At 37.8% G+C, this 16,873-nt stretch overlaps 1 protein-coding gene across 1 annotated transcript; it reads left to right on the top strand.

Moving 5' to 3' along the window:
- Positions 1-15,886: 15,886 nt before the first annotated feature.
- On the top strand, positions 15,887-16,660 carry HDGFL1 (HDGF like 1; the record flags this gene model as incomplete). The annotated part of the gene is made up of 1 exon (XM_084873782.1): positions 15,887-16,660. One exon carries the CDS (start codon positions 15,887-15,889, stop codon positions 16,658-16,660), a length of 774 nt encoding a protein of 257 aa, XP_084729908.1.
- Between the last annotated feature and the right edge of the window lie 213 nt (positions 16,661-16,873).

A 16,873-nucleotide genomic window follows, 5' to 3' on the forward strand; every position in this document is an offset into this window, starting at 1 on the left:
GTAGAGCAGTTGGAATATGAAGTCAGATATGGCTGACTATTGAATCTATGCTCAAAATCACTATCGCCTTGTAACAGCCACTATGGAAAAACAGTTTGGCAATCCCTAAAAAAATTAAGAATAGAGTTACCATATGATCCAGCAATCCTCTCCTGAGTATATATATAAAATTAAAAAAAAAAAAACCACACACACACAAAAAAAAAAAAACCCCTCGAAAACATGTATTTACAAAGATATATATGCACCACTCTGTTCACTGCAATATTATTCTCAGTGGCCAAAACATGGTCAACCAAAGTATAGTGTGATAGAGGACTGTATGAAGAAAATGTGGTACACATATACATGGAATACTACTCAGCCAGAAGAAAAGACAAAATACTGCCATTTGTGACAACACAGATGGACCTTGAGAATTTCATGTTAAGTGAAATGTCAGAAAAAAATGGCAGAAAAAAACTAAGAACCATATGATTTCAGTTATATGTGGGATATAAAACTGAAACTCTTGGAAACAAACAGAAGTATGTTGTTTGCCAGAGGGAAGGGTAGGGGTGGAAGATGATTTGACTTTGGGCAGTAGGCACACAGTATACTGATCTTGTAACAGAAATGCACACCTGAAACCTATGTGATCCTACTAATCAATGTCACCCCAATAAATTTAAGGAAAAACAAAAAATAATCACTATTGACAGACATGGGCTTATCAGTGATTTTGCTATATCCATCCTCTACTAGATCAGTGATTTTACTCTTATCCCTTCTTGTGCAGAAGAGAAAATTTGAGGCCAAGAGTAATTTAAAGAATAGGAAACACACAAACTCTAGAACCCATACTTCTTCACACTTTCCTGCACAAATAGCAGACTAATAAATAATCTGTTGTAGAATCTTACATACCCATCAAGAAGGAAATGTTTAGGTACTCCCTGACAACACTAATCAAAATAATACATTCAATGGAAAAATCAGAAGAAAAATAAGTGAAATTCACATTTGGAAGTGTGAACAATGTTTGGATGAAATAAAAATCCCTTGGATGTAAAGGTGAAATTAACACACAGTATTTGTGAACATAAATTAGCACATTTATGTTTGACAAAGTCAGATTCTCAGGTCAAAAATAGACTTCTGATCCAATCTGTAACCATTTTAAAGATATTTAAATGACTATGACCTGGATAATTAAGAAGCTCACTCCAGCACTAACTTCTTCATAAGCAATGTTTACATCTGAAGGTGATTGTTCTCAGATGTTGGAGCAAATTTCAACATATCTTACCCACAAATATTGACAATAGCATTGACATTCTATTATATTGAAGGAAAAAATAATAATAAAAAAAACCATAATATAATTTCTGTATTATATTGGTCTCTGCTCAGTTTGCCTTTAGTATTTTCTGTAACCCAAAGAAATTCTCACATAGCAGCTAAACGTGAACAAGGACTTTCATCAGAGAGAATGTGTATGTACTTGTGTGTGTGTGTGTGTTGGGGTGGTGGTAGTAGGGAATTGGAGGTGATACAAGTGTTTTTCAGTAGAGGAATTAATAAGTAAAACCTTGTGGACATAGATAGTGATGCACAGTAACATAGTTGGAAACAAACTGTACATAATATAAAATAACTTGGATGGACAATGAAGAGATAGTATCCCTTAGAAAAGAAATGAAATGAAATTAATGACACATCATTTAGGGAAGTGAAACACAAACACAGGCAAAACAGTACTCACATTTTACAAGGGACCTAGAGCTTATTTAATAAATATATTTACAAGGCACCAATACACACACACACACACACACACACACACACACACACGACCATTTGGAACAACTGTCTACTAATGGTAAAGCCCAGGAGTGATTTGTGACAATGGCAGTAATCATGGCAGTGACAATTAAAAGGAAAGGTTAGATAAGAACATTTTCAGGGGTAAGCTCAGTAAACAGGGATTTAGTTTAGTTCATCATTATATTTCCAGGGACTGTAGATGTTCAATAAATTTTTTGTGGTATCAAAAAACACCCACTTACATCCCTCCACAGAGTTCAAGTTCCAGGGGTAAAGTTATTTAAACTGAAGTAAATTATAAGAATTCTCACATCTCTCTTTTCAGGGTTGCTGTATCAATAGTTTATAGCAGGGGTCCTCAAACTTTTTAAAGTGGGGGCCAGATCACGGTCCCTCAGAGAGCTGGAGGGCCGGACTATATGAACTACTAATTCCTACTGTAACACCTCGGCTGCGCTCACTGCCCAAAAAACCTGGCGGGCCGGATCAGACTCCTCTGCAGGCCGCATGTGGCCCACGGGCCGTAGTTTGAAGACCCCTGGTTTATAGTAAGCAATTGCATACCCAAGATTGCAGTTGCTTTTGTTTTGTCTATACGAGTGTTGAGAACAGCAACATCAAGTTATCCTGAACTGCAGTTTCGACACCAGCTCTCTGGAGAGTCAGTGGGTGGGTTGGGCCAGAACGCTGTGTCAGAGCAGTAGTTGAGATCTTAGCTTCATCTGGAATGAAGACTCAGTCAATGACCATTCAAGAAACAATTATTTTTCATGCATTTTAAATAATCCTAGTTTTAGGTTTAAAATGACCTAGAACTTTATATAATTATGGAGTCCCTCATCATTTAAGAAGATCAAGTTACTGCTGAAAGAGATCTCTACAAAACTAGTATTCAATACCACAACTTGATGATTATAACAAAAGTTAAGAAATATATGTGTATATGTATTTAAATTTCCACACATGTACCTATTTATACCTTCACATATACATATATGCATATGCACATGCATATATATGAATTTGACCCAAAGAGCATTTGCTCTTATAAACAGCTTTATTGCTTAATTGGTAATTAGGTCCTGCTTGCCTGTGTGTGGCATTAACATAAATTGGTTGTGAACAGCACCAGGTGCATTCAATTAAAAAGCTTTAACGAGAGGTATCACATTTTACCACTTGGTTGCATTTTGAAAATATATTTAACAGGTTTATTCCAATGTCAGGTTTGTAATAAATGGAAGTCAAGCTGACTTAAAGCAGACATGTCTTGTGGGTTAATCTTCCTGTCTCCTGATTTCCATCACCTACTTTGAAACTATTTAGTCATCCATTTGTAGACATGGCCAAAGCCTGCAGCTGACGCCTGCAATTGCTCTTCTCTATGCAATAGAAAAGCTACATATTTTCCTTTGGTTGGAATGTTATTAGTCTGAGTAAGGTTCACATTCAGAACTAACAAGGCACAGGGCCAATTATATCCATTCTTTCTGTAAAATGGCTGGATAGACTTAGGTGCAGTGTGAATAAGTGAAATTTAAACAGAGGCATGAAATAAGCAGCCTATTTGCGAATGTCCTGCCTCTTGTTACTATCCACTTATTGGGTCTTGGCATGTGAGATGAGTCCCTGGGAAGGATAGTGAATAGCAGGCTTCAAAGGTATATTAGAGCTTTATGCAATGGAAGTATTTTTAAACTTTCCTGAGAATATAAAAACATTATGAAGGAGCTTAATACTGAACACTCAGGCACAGAGGAAAATAAGACACACTTAGCTTTAGATCCTGGATTTCTGTGGGAAATGAGTCGATACTGATCCAATTAGTTGTTGCTAATACTTTCCTGGAAGAAGAGTCCTTTAAAAAATGCAATGACTCGTTAGTTGCAGTCTTAATATTTCTTAGAGGACATAGGCAGATACATGCACATATTCTCACCTCTTGCAACAGCTTCTTCAAAATTGAATGACTCTTAGGACAAGTTTTTAAACCAAACTGCGAGGATCCCTATAAAATTATTTTCTCCAATATTCCCACTTGATTGTACACCAAAAGCTCTGCAATTTACCACACTACCTTGTTCCCCTCAAAATCACTAATAGAATGTAGATAAACTACACCTTCAAAGCACATAATAAAGAAGTTAACATCCAGATATTTCTTGTTCATTCAGACCTTGCTCATTCCTTAATAAAAATCTCAACTATTGTCACATCCAAAAAGACTTCCCTGATTATTTTTGTTTAAATGGGTACAAGTTTTGTTTTTTATTAGAATCTGTTTTGTATTCTCTAAATATTTCATGCATAGAACCTTTCTCCTCAATTTATTTGCAAAGTGCTTAGGGGAAGGGTATGCATGACATTTTAAAACTACCTGATACCTAATTAAGATGTTATAAGTGCATGCTTTGAAATCCTGCCTCTTTGATCCAACATATGGCAAATAGCAGATAAAATATAAAATATACAATTAAATAACTTCAAAGTACTAAATATAGTGATAGACCAGAAATGGAATGAAACACTAAATATTAAGAGAAACTAATACTGTAGGTAATTCTGTTAGAATCTGAGACTGGAAGCAATCAGATGTCACCACTTGTTCTGGATTCCATTGGGTAGAAGAAAATAAGGTTCTTTTTTCCTACTAATACCAACATACTCATACCAAAGTGGAATCTATGTAGTAGACATTAGAGCTGGTCTCATTGCTGGACAGTGTGGTGCTTCTTGACACTGGAAGACAGCTGAAAAAAGCCCTCATTTACTAATTTTGGGGGATACATATATAATGTTGTCTCTTATAGAAGCACAGAGAAGCACACAGCTTTGAAACCAGACAATCTTGAGCCAAGCCACCACTTGACATCAGGAGATGAAATAATGACAGATTAAATAATAAGAAAAAAAAGAGAGAGAGAGAAAAAAATCAATAATGGTTTTAAAATCTGTATGTTTAGAATCTCTGAAGGGATAGAGATAAAATAACCCCAATGAAATAAAAAGAAAGAAAAAAATATGAAACCAAAGCACCTGTAAACAAAATAATGAAGAGTAGACATAAAATTTAGACATTCTTAAAGTAAAAACTATTGTCAGTGGATTGATAATAAATAGGATGCATTTAAATCAGACACAAAGAATAAATAAATGGGAATGTAGTTTTGAGAAATTCTACAAAATGTAGAATAATAGACAGATACTTTAAACATGTATAAGAGACATGAGCTATATAAGTCAAGGTAATTCAATATGCCTAAATTAAATGTTCTTGAAGACAACTGAAAAAATATAAGAATTCTCCAGATTTGAGGAGAGACATGAGTTCAGAGTAGAAGTCTCTACCAAGTATAAATTATATCAAAATAAGTCTACACCCATACATGTCTTAGTGAAACTGCACTATCTCAAGAATAAAGAAAACACTTGATACTTGGAAAAGGGAAAGGCATGGTACCTAACAAGGAGTGACCACTGGATGGATGGCAGACTTATCAGCAGTAATAATAGATGGTAGAAGACAACAGAATACTACTGCCTTCACATTCTTGAAGAAATAAAATGTTAAATATAAATTATATACCTAGCTGATGTGCTATTTAATGGTGAGGTTACAATACACATATTTTTAGCTATATAAAGCTAAGATAATTTATTTACTACTCTATATCCTCACTAAAATAATTATCAAGAAACATTTTAAAAATATCTTTTTATTGCTTTTTAGAGAGAGAGGACTAGAGATAGAGACATTGTGAGAGAGAAACATCATTGATCAGCTGCCTCCTGCATGCCCCTTATTGGGGATTGAACCTAAAATCCAGACATGTGCCCTGACTAGGAATCGAACTCTGACCTCCTTGTTCATGGGTTAATGCTCAGCCACCGAGGCATAACAGACAGGTGACATTTTATTTTATTTTATTTTATTTTATTTTATTTTATTTACTGAATGTAGAGTAAGTGTGTATGAAATTCATGATAAAATATGCAAATATAATAAACTAATTATAAGAGGAATGTGTGAAAATTTAAAACTAAAACACTTTCGACAGCTATATAGGTTAGTGTTAAGGCTATTGAAACACACTGAAGTCTTTAGATGTGATTAGAAAAATTTATTGTTATGTATGTTACATAATAATTGCTGAAGGAAAAATCTTACCAAACCAGCAAAGGGGAACAAACCAGCAAAAGGGAAAAGTAATAATAATGATGATGATACTGATTTTGTCAATCCCCAGGAAGGTAGAAAAACAAGGAGAAAAATATCAAATGAAAGCATGGTAAAACAAACACACAAAAATAAGATATAGAGATGGAATTCACCACAAAATGTTAAATTGATTAAATTCCCTTAAGAAAATATTAGCTTAAAAGCACTACTTACATGCTGGTTTCAAGGGTACAATTAAACAAAATGGCACAGAAAAGTTAAAATTAAACAAGTATAACACTCAAATGCTAATTTTAAAAAGCTGCAGCAACATACTAATACCAAAGTGGAATTTAAAGAAAGAGCTTTCAATAGAACAATTATTTCATTCTAATAAAATAGAAGTTCTAATAGAAGCAAAATAATATAAAAATAAAGAACTTGGGTGTACTTAATAAAGGAGCCTTAAAATATACAAAGCAGAAACAAACCTAATTTAAAAGAAACTGACAAGTCTAGAAATATAAAGAAGTTTAACAATTCTGTCATAAATATATATAATAGACAAAATATTAGCAGGATATTAAAATATTGAACAAAACCATTAATAAGCTTACTCATGTATACTGATAATGTATAAGTAAAAATAATGTATAAATTATAAAATAGATCACTCAATATGATCCCAAATATTTTGAAATATATGTAAAAAAAAGGTAGGTAGGGAACTGGATGAAAAGGTGAAGGAATTGAGAAGTAAAATTGGTAATTATAAAATAGTCATTGGGATGCAAAGTACAGCATAGGAAATATAGATGATAATATTGTAATAATTATGTATGGTGTCAGGTGGATACTGGAAATATTGGGGGAAACACTTTGTAAAGTGTATGATTGTCTAACCACCATGCAGTAAACCTGAAACTAATCCAAAATAACATTAAATGTAAACTGCAATTGAATTTTTAAAAATGTTTTAAAAAGAATAGAAATTACAATAAAAGAAAAAATATATGCATATCTAATAATTAATATAATACTAACCACCTAGTGTGACCACTGGTTAAAATATTCTATACTCTAGTTATTTTTCCCACAGAACATGCTCTCTGCTAGGCATATAATAAGCATTCAGACATTGATTAATCTGACAGGTGTCCTAAAAGACCTGGCCAATGTTTCTCAGTGGTTTGAGTGTAAGGTCTCTGTTCAGTTTGTGGTCAGGGTCATGTACCTGGGTTACAGGCTCCTTCCCTGACTCAGGTCAGGGTTCATACCAGGCAACCAATTGATGTTTCTCTCTCTCCTCCCTCATTTCCACTCTCTCTAAGAAAAACCAATGGGAAAAATATCCTCAAGTGAAGATTAATTTTAAAACATTACATTGCAGATTTCCATACCCCCCCCCCCCCGCCCCAGTTTTCTGTATTTGCAGCATAAAATCTTCCTGTCAACTCATAGGAGTCCTAAAGAGCAGAGAGAAAAAAAATACTGAGAAAACTGTACAAAACTAAATTAATCTTTCACAATAAAAAGCTATATGCCTTCGTTCTTTTATTTCAATTATATTGAAAGTGTGTGAAGCAGTTAAAACTGTTAAAGACAAAATATCTCAATTAATTATTGCAAAATTATATTTAACCAATGTGTTTTTAATTATTATTAACATAAAATTGTTCAATTTAATATTTAGCATCTTGTACTCACCTATTCAATGAAACTATTGATTTTGTTATTACTGAAAGACTAAAAGTTTGGTCAGCCATCATGAAACAAAGTAATAGCTCATAAAAGTATCAGAATATATGCCCTTCGAAAACTTAAAAACAATTCTGTTAAGTAATTAGAGTCTTCAGATAAAATATTCTAGGAAAGAAATAAAAGGCTGGGCATTTTGAAAAAAAAAAAGTAAATGTTTTATCTATAATATTTACATTAGAAAGATACCATGTCTATACCAACATTACTTGAGGTGTGGTTAACATCATTTTACCTTTTTAAATATTTGCCAATCATAGATGATAAGTATAATTATTGTCCTTAAATGCTTTTTATTGTAAGAAATAGAGGCTTAGATACATTTAAGATTAAATCTACACCTTCATTTCTCCCTCTCCAAATGCCACCATTAAAGGTAGATACACAATTGACTCACTATTTTTAATGTAATGCTTTCAACTGAACTCAAATTGTAACTGGAAAGAACCTCAGAACTGAAACTGCTCTAGAGAATGACAGTTTTCTCTATCCCACTTTTGTGATCCATCTAGTCACTTATTGTTCATGACATCCCATTTTTTTATTATCTGCTTCATTCTTCTGTCTTCATTTTTCTCTGAACCAACTTCTCTATTTGGTTTTAGAGTGTAGTTTCTCAATGATTGTGATCACAATGAAAAGGTGGATAAGAAAAAATGATGGGAAAAGGCAATAAGACAGTATAGCAAAGTATTCAAAGAGTTAACTGAGAAAATAAAGTGCTTATATCAGTTTGTGGCATATGTGTTCAATAAATGGTAGTTAAAAATTAGCAGCTCTATTGTAATTTTATTTATGAACATATTGAAATTATGGTTATATTTGACAAGCAGAATAGAGTGTGAGTTTTTGTTATGTCTGATTTTGCAAAGCAAAGATGGATGATAAGACTAAAACCTAAGTGTTAAATTAAAGTATTTAAGTTTTATCAGTATCCAAAGGTTATATCTTGTCTGAGACAATTTTTTTCACTATGAAGAATGACCAAAGAGAAAAGTGATAACATTTTTTCTAAATTACCATTTGTGTTATGTAGGACATGTACTGAAGCATTTAAAAGTGTGTTTTGCCGTAGGATTCAGCTCAGTGGAAAGAGCATAGGCCTGTGGTGTGGACTAAAGGGTCCTGTGTTTGATTTCGGTCAAGGGCATGTACCTCAGTTGTAGGCTCAGTCCCCGACTCTGGTACAAGGCATGTGCGGAGGCCACCAATCAATGTGTCTCTCTCATATCAATGTTTCTTGTTTCTTACTCTTCTTTCATTCTCTCTAAAAATCAATGGAAAAATATACTCAGGTGAGGATTAACAAACAAACAGTGTGTTTTCATCACCAACTCAATTTAAAGAATGAACAAACTTTAAAAAAGAGAAGCACATTGCTGAAGAATTGTTAAAGATTTCACTGGCCTCAAATGCTGGTTTAGAAAAGTTTTGTTGAGTTTCAACTGCTCTGATTTTCTTTTACTTGATTTCTAGTCCATATTTTATGAGCCTTTGAATTTATATAAACCACTAAAGTTCTTAGAATACTTATGTATTTGTTTAAACATATAATTTACATGTTCCCTAGTTTTGAAAAACCTAATTTATTCTGAAAAAATAAGTAATTTATAACATCTCAATTTAAGGAAATTATCAATAATGTGCATGCAAATGTAAAGGAGGGAATTTTCAAACCAAGATATATAATTTTTAATGAATGAAAATGATATTTGAAAAAAATTTTTGCAATGTTTAAAAAGAGAAAGCCATTCACCTCCAATAATCCATTGATGAGAAAGGTAACCACCCACCAATACAATACAGATATCCCCAACACCAAATTATATTTAAAAAAATTAAAGGCATTTTATGAAAATAAAACAAAAAAATGTGATCAATCAAAATTATTGTACATCTTCAAATACTATTTTCATTCATTCAAAATTATATATTTTGGTTTGAAAATTCCCTCCTTTACATTTGCATGTACATTGATGATTCCCTTAAACTGAGATATTATAAATTACTTATTTCCAAATATTAATATATTGGCAATTATTTTGAAAGTTAGGAAACTAACAAAAGCAAAATGTATGACAAAACTGAGGTGAAGACTGAGGTTACATCATCAAAAACTTTAGCACAGCTTTCTAAAACTTTGATAATTTTAATCACTTATATGACACTTTAATGTAATGACAAGAGCACAAAATTGAAGTTACAAAGCTGAGTTCCATATTTGCTTATAGACATAATGTTTTTGATTGTGGATGTTTCAAGTTTTTATTTTCATTGCTTGAAGGACACATCCCCTTTAAAAAATAAGAAAAAAATTATAATAAAACAAAAGAAACATTGACGTGTCAAACTAAACTTAGAATCAGAAATAATCGGGGGGCGCAATTAAAAAAAGAAGCCGAAACCGGTTTGGCTCAATGGATAGAGTGTCACTTGGGAACTGAAGGGTCCCGGGTTCGATTCCCGTCAAGTGCATGTACGTTGGTTGCGGGCATATCTCCAGTAGGGGGTGTGCAAGAGGCAGCTGATCAATGACTCTCTCATCGATGTTTCTAACTCTCTATCTCTCTCCCTTCCTCTCTGTACAAAATCAATAAAATAGAAGAAAAAATATCTATCACACAATGCAAATTTTTAAAAAATGCACTGTAACATAATAGAGCTATTATCAGCTATTTTAATACTAATGGCTATTAGTAATTGAACAATTAATAAATGTCAGGCAACATACCTGACATATTGTTCTGTTTATTTCCAATAGCCTTTCTTTGAAATTGGTATAAAGATTACCCACATATTTAAGGAAGAAGGTTTCACATGGGCTAAATTGACGGTTATATATTATGTTCTATATTTTCATTCAACTTCATATTTTAAGCATGTTCTCAGTCCCTAAACTGGGTTTTAAAAACCTTGAAGACACAGAATATAGCCATCTAATTACATAATGGTGATATATAAACAGATCATGTTGTATGCATCTAATTCCCAATTATTAAGTACTCAGCATCAATAACTGAATTGTTTAAACACTGCTAATTATATAGATACCATGCAAGACTCAAGTTAAAAAAATATTTATATTATTAAAACACATTTTTAAAATGTATTTCCCAAAGAGTAATTTGAGCCCCCGACAAATCAGTATAATAAAATATAATAATCTTAACCAAACACTTTTATTAATTTTAGAGTGGCAATTTTCTTTCAGTGGTCACTAAAACAACAGTTAGGCAAATAAGACTGAACTCTCCAGTTGCCCCTTCCACACATCACTCTATAACATTTACAATTGGCCAAGGGGGTCCAAATTGCTAGGACACATGTACCACTTGGTAAATCTGTACCTCATTTCTCCCTGCCCGGTCTCCTCATCAAAGGCAGATACAGATCTGATTCTCTATTCAAACTGATAGTGTAACAACTGATTGGGAACATTCCTTAAATGATCCTTTAACTGCAAGTCATACTCTTGAAACTGTATTTATCCTCAACCCCAGCCGAGCCCTTAGATTTCAGAAATCCATGATTCTTCAAAGGTTAGGCTAAGTGGAAACTAATGAAATGAAGAGGTGGCAAAACACAGAGGTAGCACCCCTTCTGAGACTTTTCTAAAAAGAACAGTGGGAGGATTTCCTAACCCATAGTAGAGGGCACAGGATTTATTTTCTGTAAAATTATGTCTGCCAGAGCATTCTAAAAAGAAGAGCTTTGATTCCAAATACCAACCATGTATAAACACTTCTGGTGTATAAACCCAGAGGCAGCTAATATTTTTTAATGAAGACAAAAGTATGTAGAAAGCAATTACATGTATTTTCAATCACAGTTTACACCAAAGTAATTGAAAGTAAAACTAATTAAACAAGAAAACATCAATTAGATATCTATTCTCTCTCTTGTACAATTATATTGTTTTATTGCTCATGTTTCATAATGATTGCCAAGCAGCTTTTAAATCCTATCATTAGTTTTCCAGAGAAATGTTATGGACTCTAAGGTGTTTTACTGAAATTATGTTGCTGAAATTATGTCCTTCTTGTAAACAGGTGTGCTAGGTACATTTGATTTTTAAAACATCCTGACTGATTAGAAAAATGTAAACTCATGGAAATCTAATTTCTGAAAATTAATCATTGTATTTGCTTATGAGCACTTTGTATAACAGCTAAATCTAACCAAGTCACCATGAACACCACTTGCCTACTCACCTCATTCTAAGCAAGAGAGACAACAGCTTTAAAAGCAAGTTGGTTTCCAGGGTAAAAGAAGCCAAGACCAAGCCATTTAATGGTATCACTGAGAATCTATACATATAAAACCCTAATATGCAAATAGACTGAACAGTGGAACAACTGAACAGCCGGTCTCTATGACATGCATTGACGATCAGGGGACACACGTGGAACATGGTTGGCATCAGTAGCAGGTGGTAGAGTGTGGAACATGGTAGGCATCTACTACATGGGATGGTAGAGCAGGTGAGTCGGGGTGCCAGACCAAGGTGGGGTGCCAGTAGCCGTCATCAGGGCAAACCTCTGGTGGTTACTGAAAATTCTTGGCTCCCGTGTGCCGCGATCCTGCCTGGCGCTCACACCCACTGCTAGTGCTAGCCATGCTTGCACCTGCTGCCAGCTCCCGGAGCCAGCCCTGATTGCATCGGCGCTGTTAGTGGGTGCGAGCAGAGCTGTTGGCCCTGATCTCCTCTGAGGGCTTCTCTACCTCCCCTTGCTCCTGAGGGGTGATCAGGGCAATAGCTGCCACTCACTCCTGCTACTGGCACTGTCCTCAATAACTCCACACCATCAATGGGTACGAGTGGGGCCAGTGCCACGGTCAGCACATGGGAGTGGCAGCAGTGGGTGCAAGGCATCCAGCAGACAGGGGGTTGGGGGTTGCAGCAGGAGGAGCTGGGTGGGGGCATGGAGGATGGGCCGAGAACTGCCCCTGTGCCCACCACAGCCTCATGGCCCACAGTTCCTTTCAAGGTGTATGAATTCATGCACTGGGCCCCTAGTGGAAGTATAAAAGGAATGAGGCATTTGTGAAAGTGGTCTCTAACTCTTTAAATGCATTATATTTTTCCTTCCACTCTCCCCTTTCTGAAATTAGCTATCATTAGGTGATAAATTTAATTGAAGAATGCTGTTTTTAAAAATATTATTTCCAAGTAACAAAAACATATATGTTGTTTGCAGAAGTTGTGTTGGGTGTGTAATTCCATATGTAATTGAAGGCACATTCGGTGAAGGATTTTTCTTCACTTTTCAGTGCCCTAATTTTGTTGCTACTCCTTTTGATATGTTTTTTACTTCATTCAGCCTACTCCTATCCATAATGAAATTTTACTTCTCTTTTGTTAGTACATCATAAACCTTTATACTTCATGTCCGGACTTTCATAGCCACAATCTCACTAACATTTATAACTATCTTGAGAGAAATTTGAAGAATTACTTTAAACATCTTAAGATCATGTAGTAGATTCTACTAAGTAGAGGCTCAGAGAGATTATATCTACTCCCAGCCTTACAAGGCCGGTAAACAAGTGAGAGATGCCAGAATTCTTTCTATTACACCACCTTCCCATTACATCCTCCCATAAGCCCATCCTAACAACCATACTCCCACTGATTTCTCCTGGAATTCCTTCATATTTATGTAAAGGACAAATGATTTTGCACTTGAAGATTAGCTTGTATTGCTCTGAAATGAAGTCTCTGGTATTTTATCTTTTTAAATTAGATTTTAAACTCTTCAAAGATAAACATCTTTTGTACCAGCCCTTTAACACTACACAGTGTATTTGTGGGCAAGGGTAGAGATAAGAGAGTGACCCTTCTTTGCCTGATATAATCTCTATTACTACCCTTTGTGGATCTAGATTACCTACTAGATCTTATCTCTGCTTCCAACCATATATTTTTTTTTCCCAATCATATTTTTGTAATCAGTTTTTGATCAGATTTTGATTATTTGCTGTGACTCTTAGATCCTCAGTCCAATCCTCGTAGCTGTTCACCTGCTGTATTTCAACTACTACCCACTAATAAGCTGATGTTTGGCCCATTTATCTATGACCACACTTACCTTATGTTTTTAACTTTGGTCACACCTTCAGACTGAGCTGATGACATAACTATGTAGCCTTTCTGGACATGCTGTCTAGCCAGACCTTTTTCTCCTTGACCCATTTACATGATCTGTGCATTAGTGCTGCCTACTTAGGGCTGAGAATACAGACCATAGGCAGGAAAACCTCTATTTACAGAAACTCCACTTCCCACCATGGGCTCCATAACTGCCCATGATTTCCTATATTTTCCTACAGCTATTGAACATTTCTAATTTTCTAGCACTTTCCTCAAGAAATCAAGAGGAGGCAATGTGTCAGATTCATCTTTGTAGCAGAACGTTGATTTGTGAATGAACTGTTAATACATTGGTGGCATTACATAACTGGTAAGACTGTAGATATTTGTGAGACAGATAAGCATCCTAAGAAGGTGGCTTGACAAAAAGCTAAAAGAACTTGTTTAGAATTATCAAAGCACATCATATTTGTTTTGACTTGCTGGGAGAAGGTAACTTGTGCTTAGTGCAGGTCTCCATCACCCAGCAGTAAAATGACTGATCCAAAATAGAAACAAGTTTGAGTTGTATTGAAATGGGTTAATGGTTCAAATTCTCCCCTGGTCACTGTTACACCAGGACATCTGCCTAGTTAATTGATTAATATTGAAAAGATTTTGTTGTAATAGCCAAGAGTACTGTTATGATAAACTTGGCTAGGTTTCAGAGTGCAAGTTCACAGCTAACTAGTAGGACTCAAAAAAACGTACAAAGTTGTATAATAGCTGAAATGACATTGAAACTCCTGTAAATACCAGTTTACAGTATATTAATCCAGAGAAAAGTGTCTTCTTTTTAAAAAAATATATTTTATTGATTTTTTTACAGAGAGGAAGGGAGAGGGATAGAGAGGTAGAAACGTCGATGAGAGAGAAACATCGACCAGCTGCCTCCTGCACACCCCCTACTGGGGACGTGCCCGCAACCAATGTACATGCCCTTGACCGGATCGAACCTGGGACCTTTCAGTCCGCAGACCAACGCTCTACCACTGAGCCAAACCGGTTTCGGCGAAAAGTGTCTTCTTAAAATAGTCTTTCAGCTAACATAACACTTTTTTAGTTTATAACCTCTTAGGAAATTCTTTCTAGTTACCAACAGAATATAATATAGGAGCCCTTGCCCGGAATCGAACCCGGGACCTTTCAGTCCGCAGGCCAACGCTCTATCCACTGAGCCAAACCGGTCCCGGCCCAATTTTCTTCTCTTATAGGAAGATACTGAGAGCATCTGATAACAAATGTTCTAACGATAGTCATATTTTACGATATGCAAGAACTGCTGAAAGGATGAAATCTAGGTGCCACATCCAGTGTAAAACTGTCATGTGAAACAGGACATTTTGGTAAGGCTGGTTTGTCACACTCGTCATGCTGCTCTATACAGATCGTGACACCCCCACCCCCAAAAGCACTATACGCACCAACCAATGAGCAGCCTATTCATCCTAAACAATATTACTGACGATCCCTTTGCCACATTTCCCCTGTTCTCGGGACCCCGTGCAGGCTCCAGGGTTAGGAAATGGGAAAACAAATGAAACCAACGGACCCACCCGGCCATCCCATCCTGTGGCCTCTGAGACAGGCGTAGAGTTTCCTGTCGGGATCAGGGGCCACAAAGCTACACAGCCAGTCACACCGAGAGGTCTCACCACATTGTCTCGCCTCGAGGACACCCACCCAGCCACCCAGCCAACCATGCGATTAAGCGATCCGCGTGGTCTCGAGACTGATCAGCACGGGGCCGCCGCCTGCACAACCGCCAGGGACCTCTCAGCAACTCGCTCTGTTGTTCCAGGGACCACGAGGCCCAGGCAGGGCCAGCGGGCTCTAGAGAACGCCCCTCTCCTCCTAGAACCTCCTCACCCTGAAGCCGGCCACGGCGCATGTGCAGGCGCACGCGCAGGGCCCTCCAGGGGGGGTGCCGCCGGGGCTCAGTGGCTGCCTGATGCGCATGCTCCTCTCCAGCGTCTCCTCCCGCCCTCCGCCCCTCCGCTTCCGCCACCACCAGGGCCGGTCCTCTCACCGCCATGTCGGATTACTGCTCTCCCAAATACCAGAGCGGGGACCTGGTATTTGCCAAGCTCAAGGGCTACGCGCACTGGCCGGCCAGGATCGAGCACATGGCTGAACACAACCGCTATTCCGTCTTTTTTTTTGGGACACATGAGACGGCGCTCCTGGGCCCCAAGCACCTCTTCCCCTACGCCGAGTGCAAGGAGAAGTTCGGTAAGCCCAACAAGAGGCGGGGCTTCAGCGAGGGGCTGTGGGAGATCGAGAACAACCCCACCATCCAGGCCTGCGACGACCACGACGACGAAGACAACGACGACGATGACGACGACCAGGGCCCCCTGGAGAAGAGCGGCGCCGAGGGGCCTGTGCCGTTGCCTCCGCCCGAGGCCTTCGAGGCCAGCGAGGCCCAGAAGGGAGGCCGCCGCGACGAGAAAGGGGAGCTGCTGCTGCCTGTGGAGGAGCCCGCCCCGAAGCGGGAGGAGATGGGGCCGCTGAAGAGGAGCGCCGCGGACCTGCTGGAGGACGTGGTCCTCAAACGCCCCAAGGTGGCCGACCTGGAAGGCGGTCTGGAAGGCGAGGAGGAGGCGGTGGTGGTGGCTGCGGCGGCGGAGGCAGCGGGGGCGGAGGCCGAGGCCGCCTGCGAGGCTGCGAGGCCCATCCTGGTGGAGGCGTTGGAGCAGGGCCCTGTGTGGGGGCCACCGCAGGGAGAAGGGGAGCTGCAGGAGGAGGCCACCCAGGTGGAAGGGGAGGCCGAGGCCCCGGGGGATGGAGACCACGAGAGCCTGTAGTCACCAACGGCAACAAGAAGAGCCCCCTCCCCTGTCCCCACAAAGGGGCCCTGAACTGAGACCACCTCCCCAGCCCAGCCCACTCCTCCTTTCCATTCCCCCCTCTGATACAGCACACCTGGCCTGTGAGGTTGACCTGGATTGCGTGGTTGGCAGGCTACCCGTCGCTCACCTCTGCCCCCCGTGCCCCTGGGATCTGAGTCAGGGCCCCTG

The sequence above is a fragment of the Pipistrellus hanaki genome (genome assembly GCF_964339955.1).
Source record: "Pipistrellus hanaki genome assembly, chromosome: 2".
Taxonomy (NCBI): Eukaryota; Metazoa; Chordata; class Mammalia; order Chiroptera; family Vespertilionidae; genus Pipistrellus; species Pipistrellus hanaki.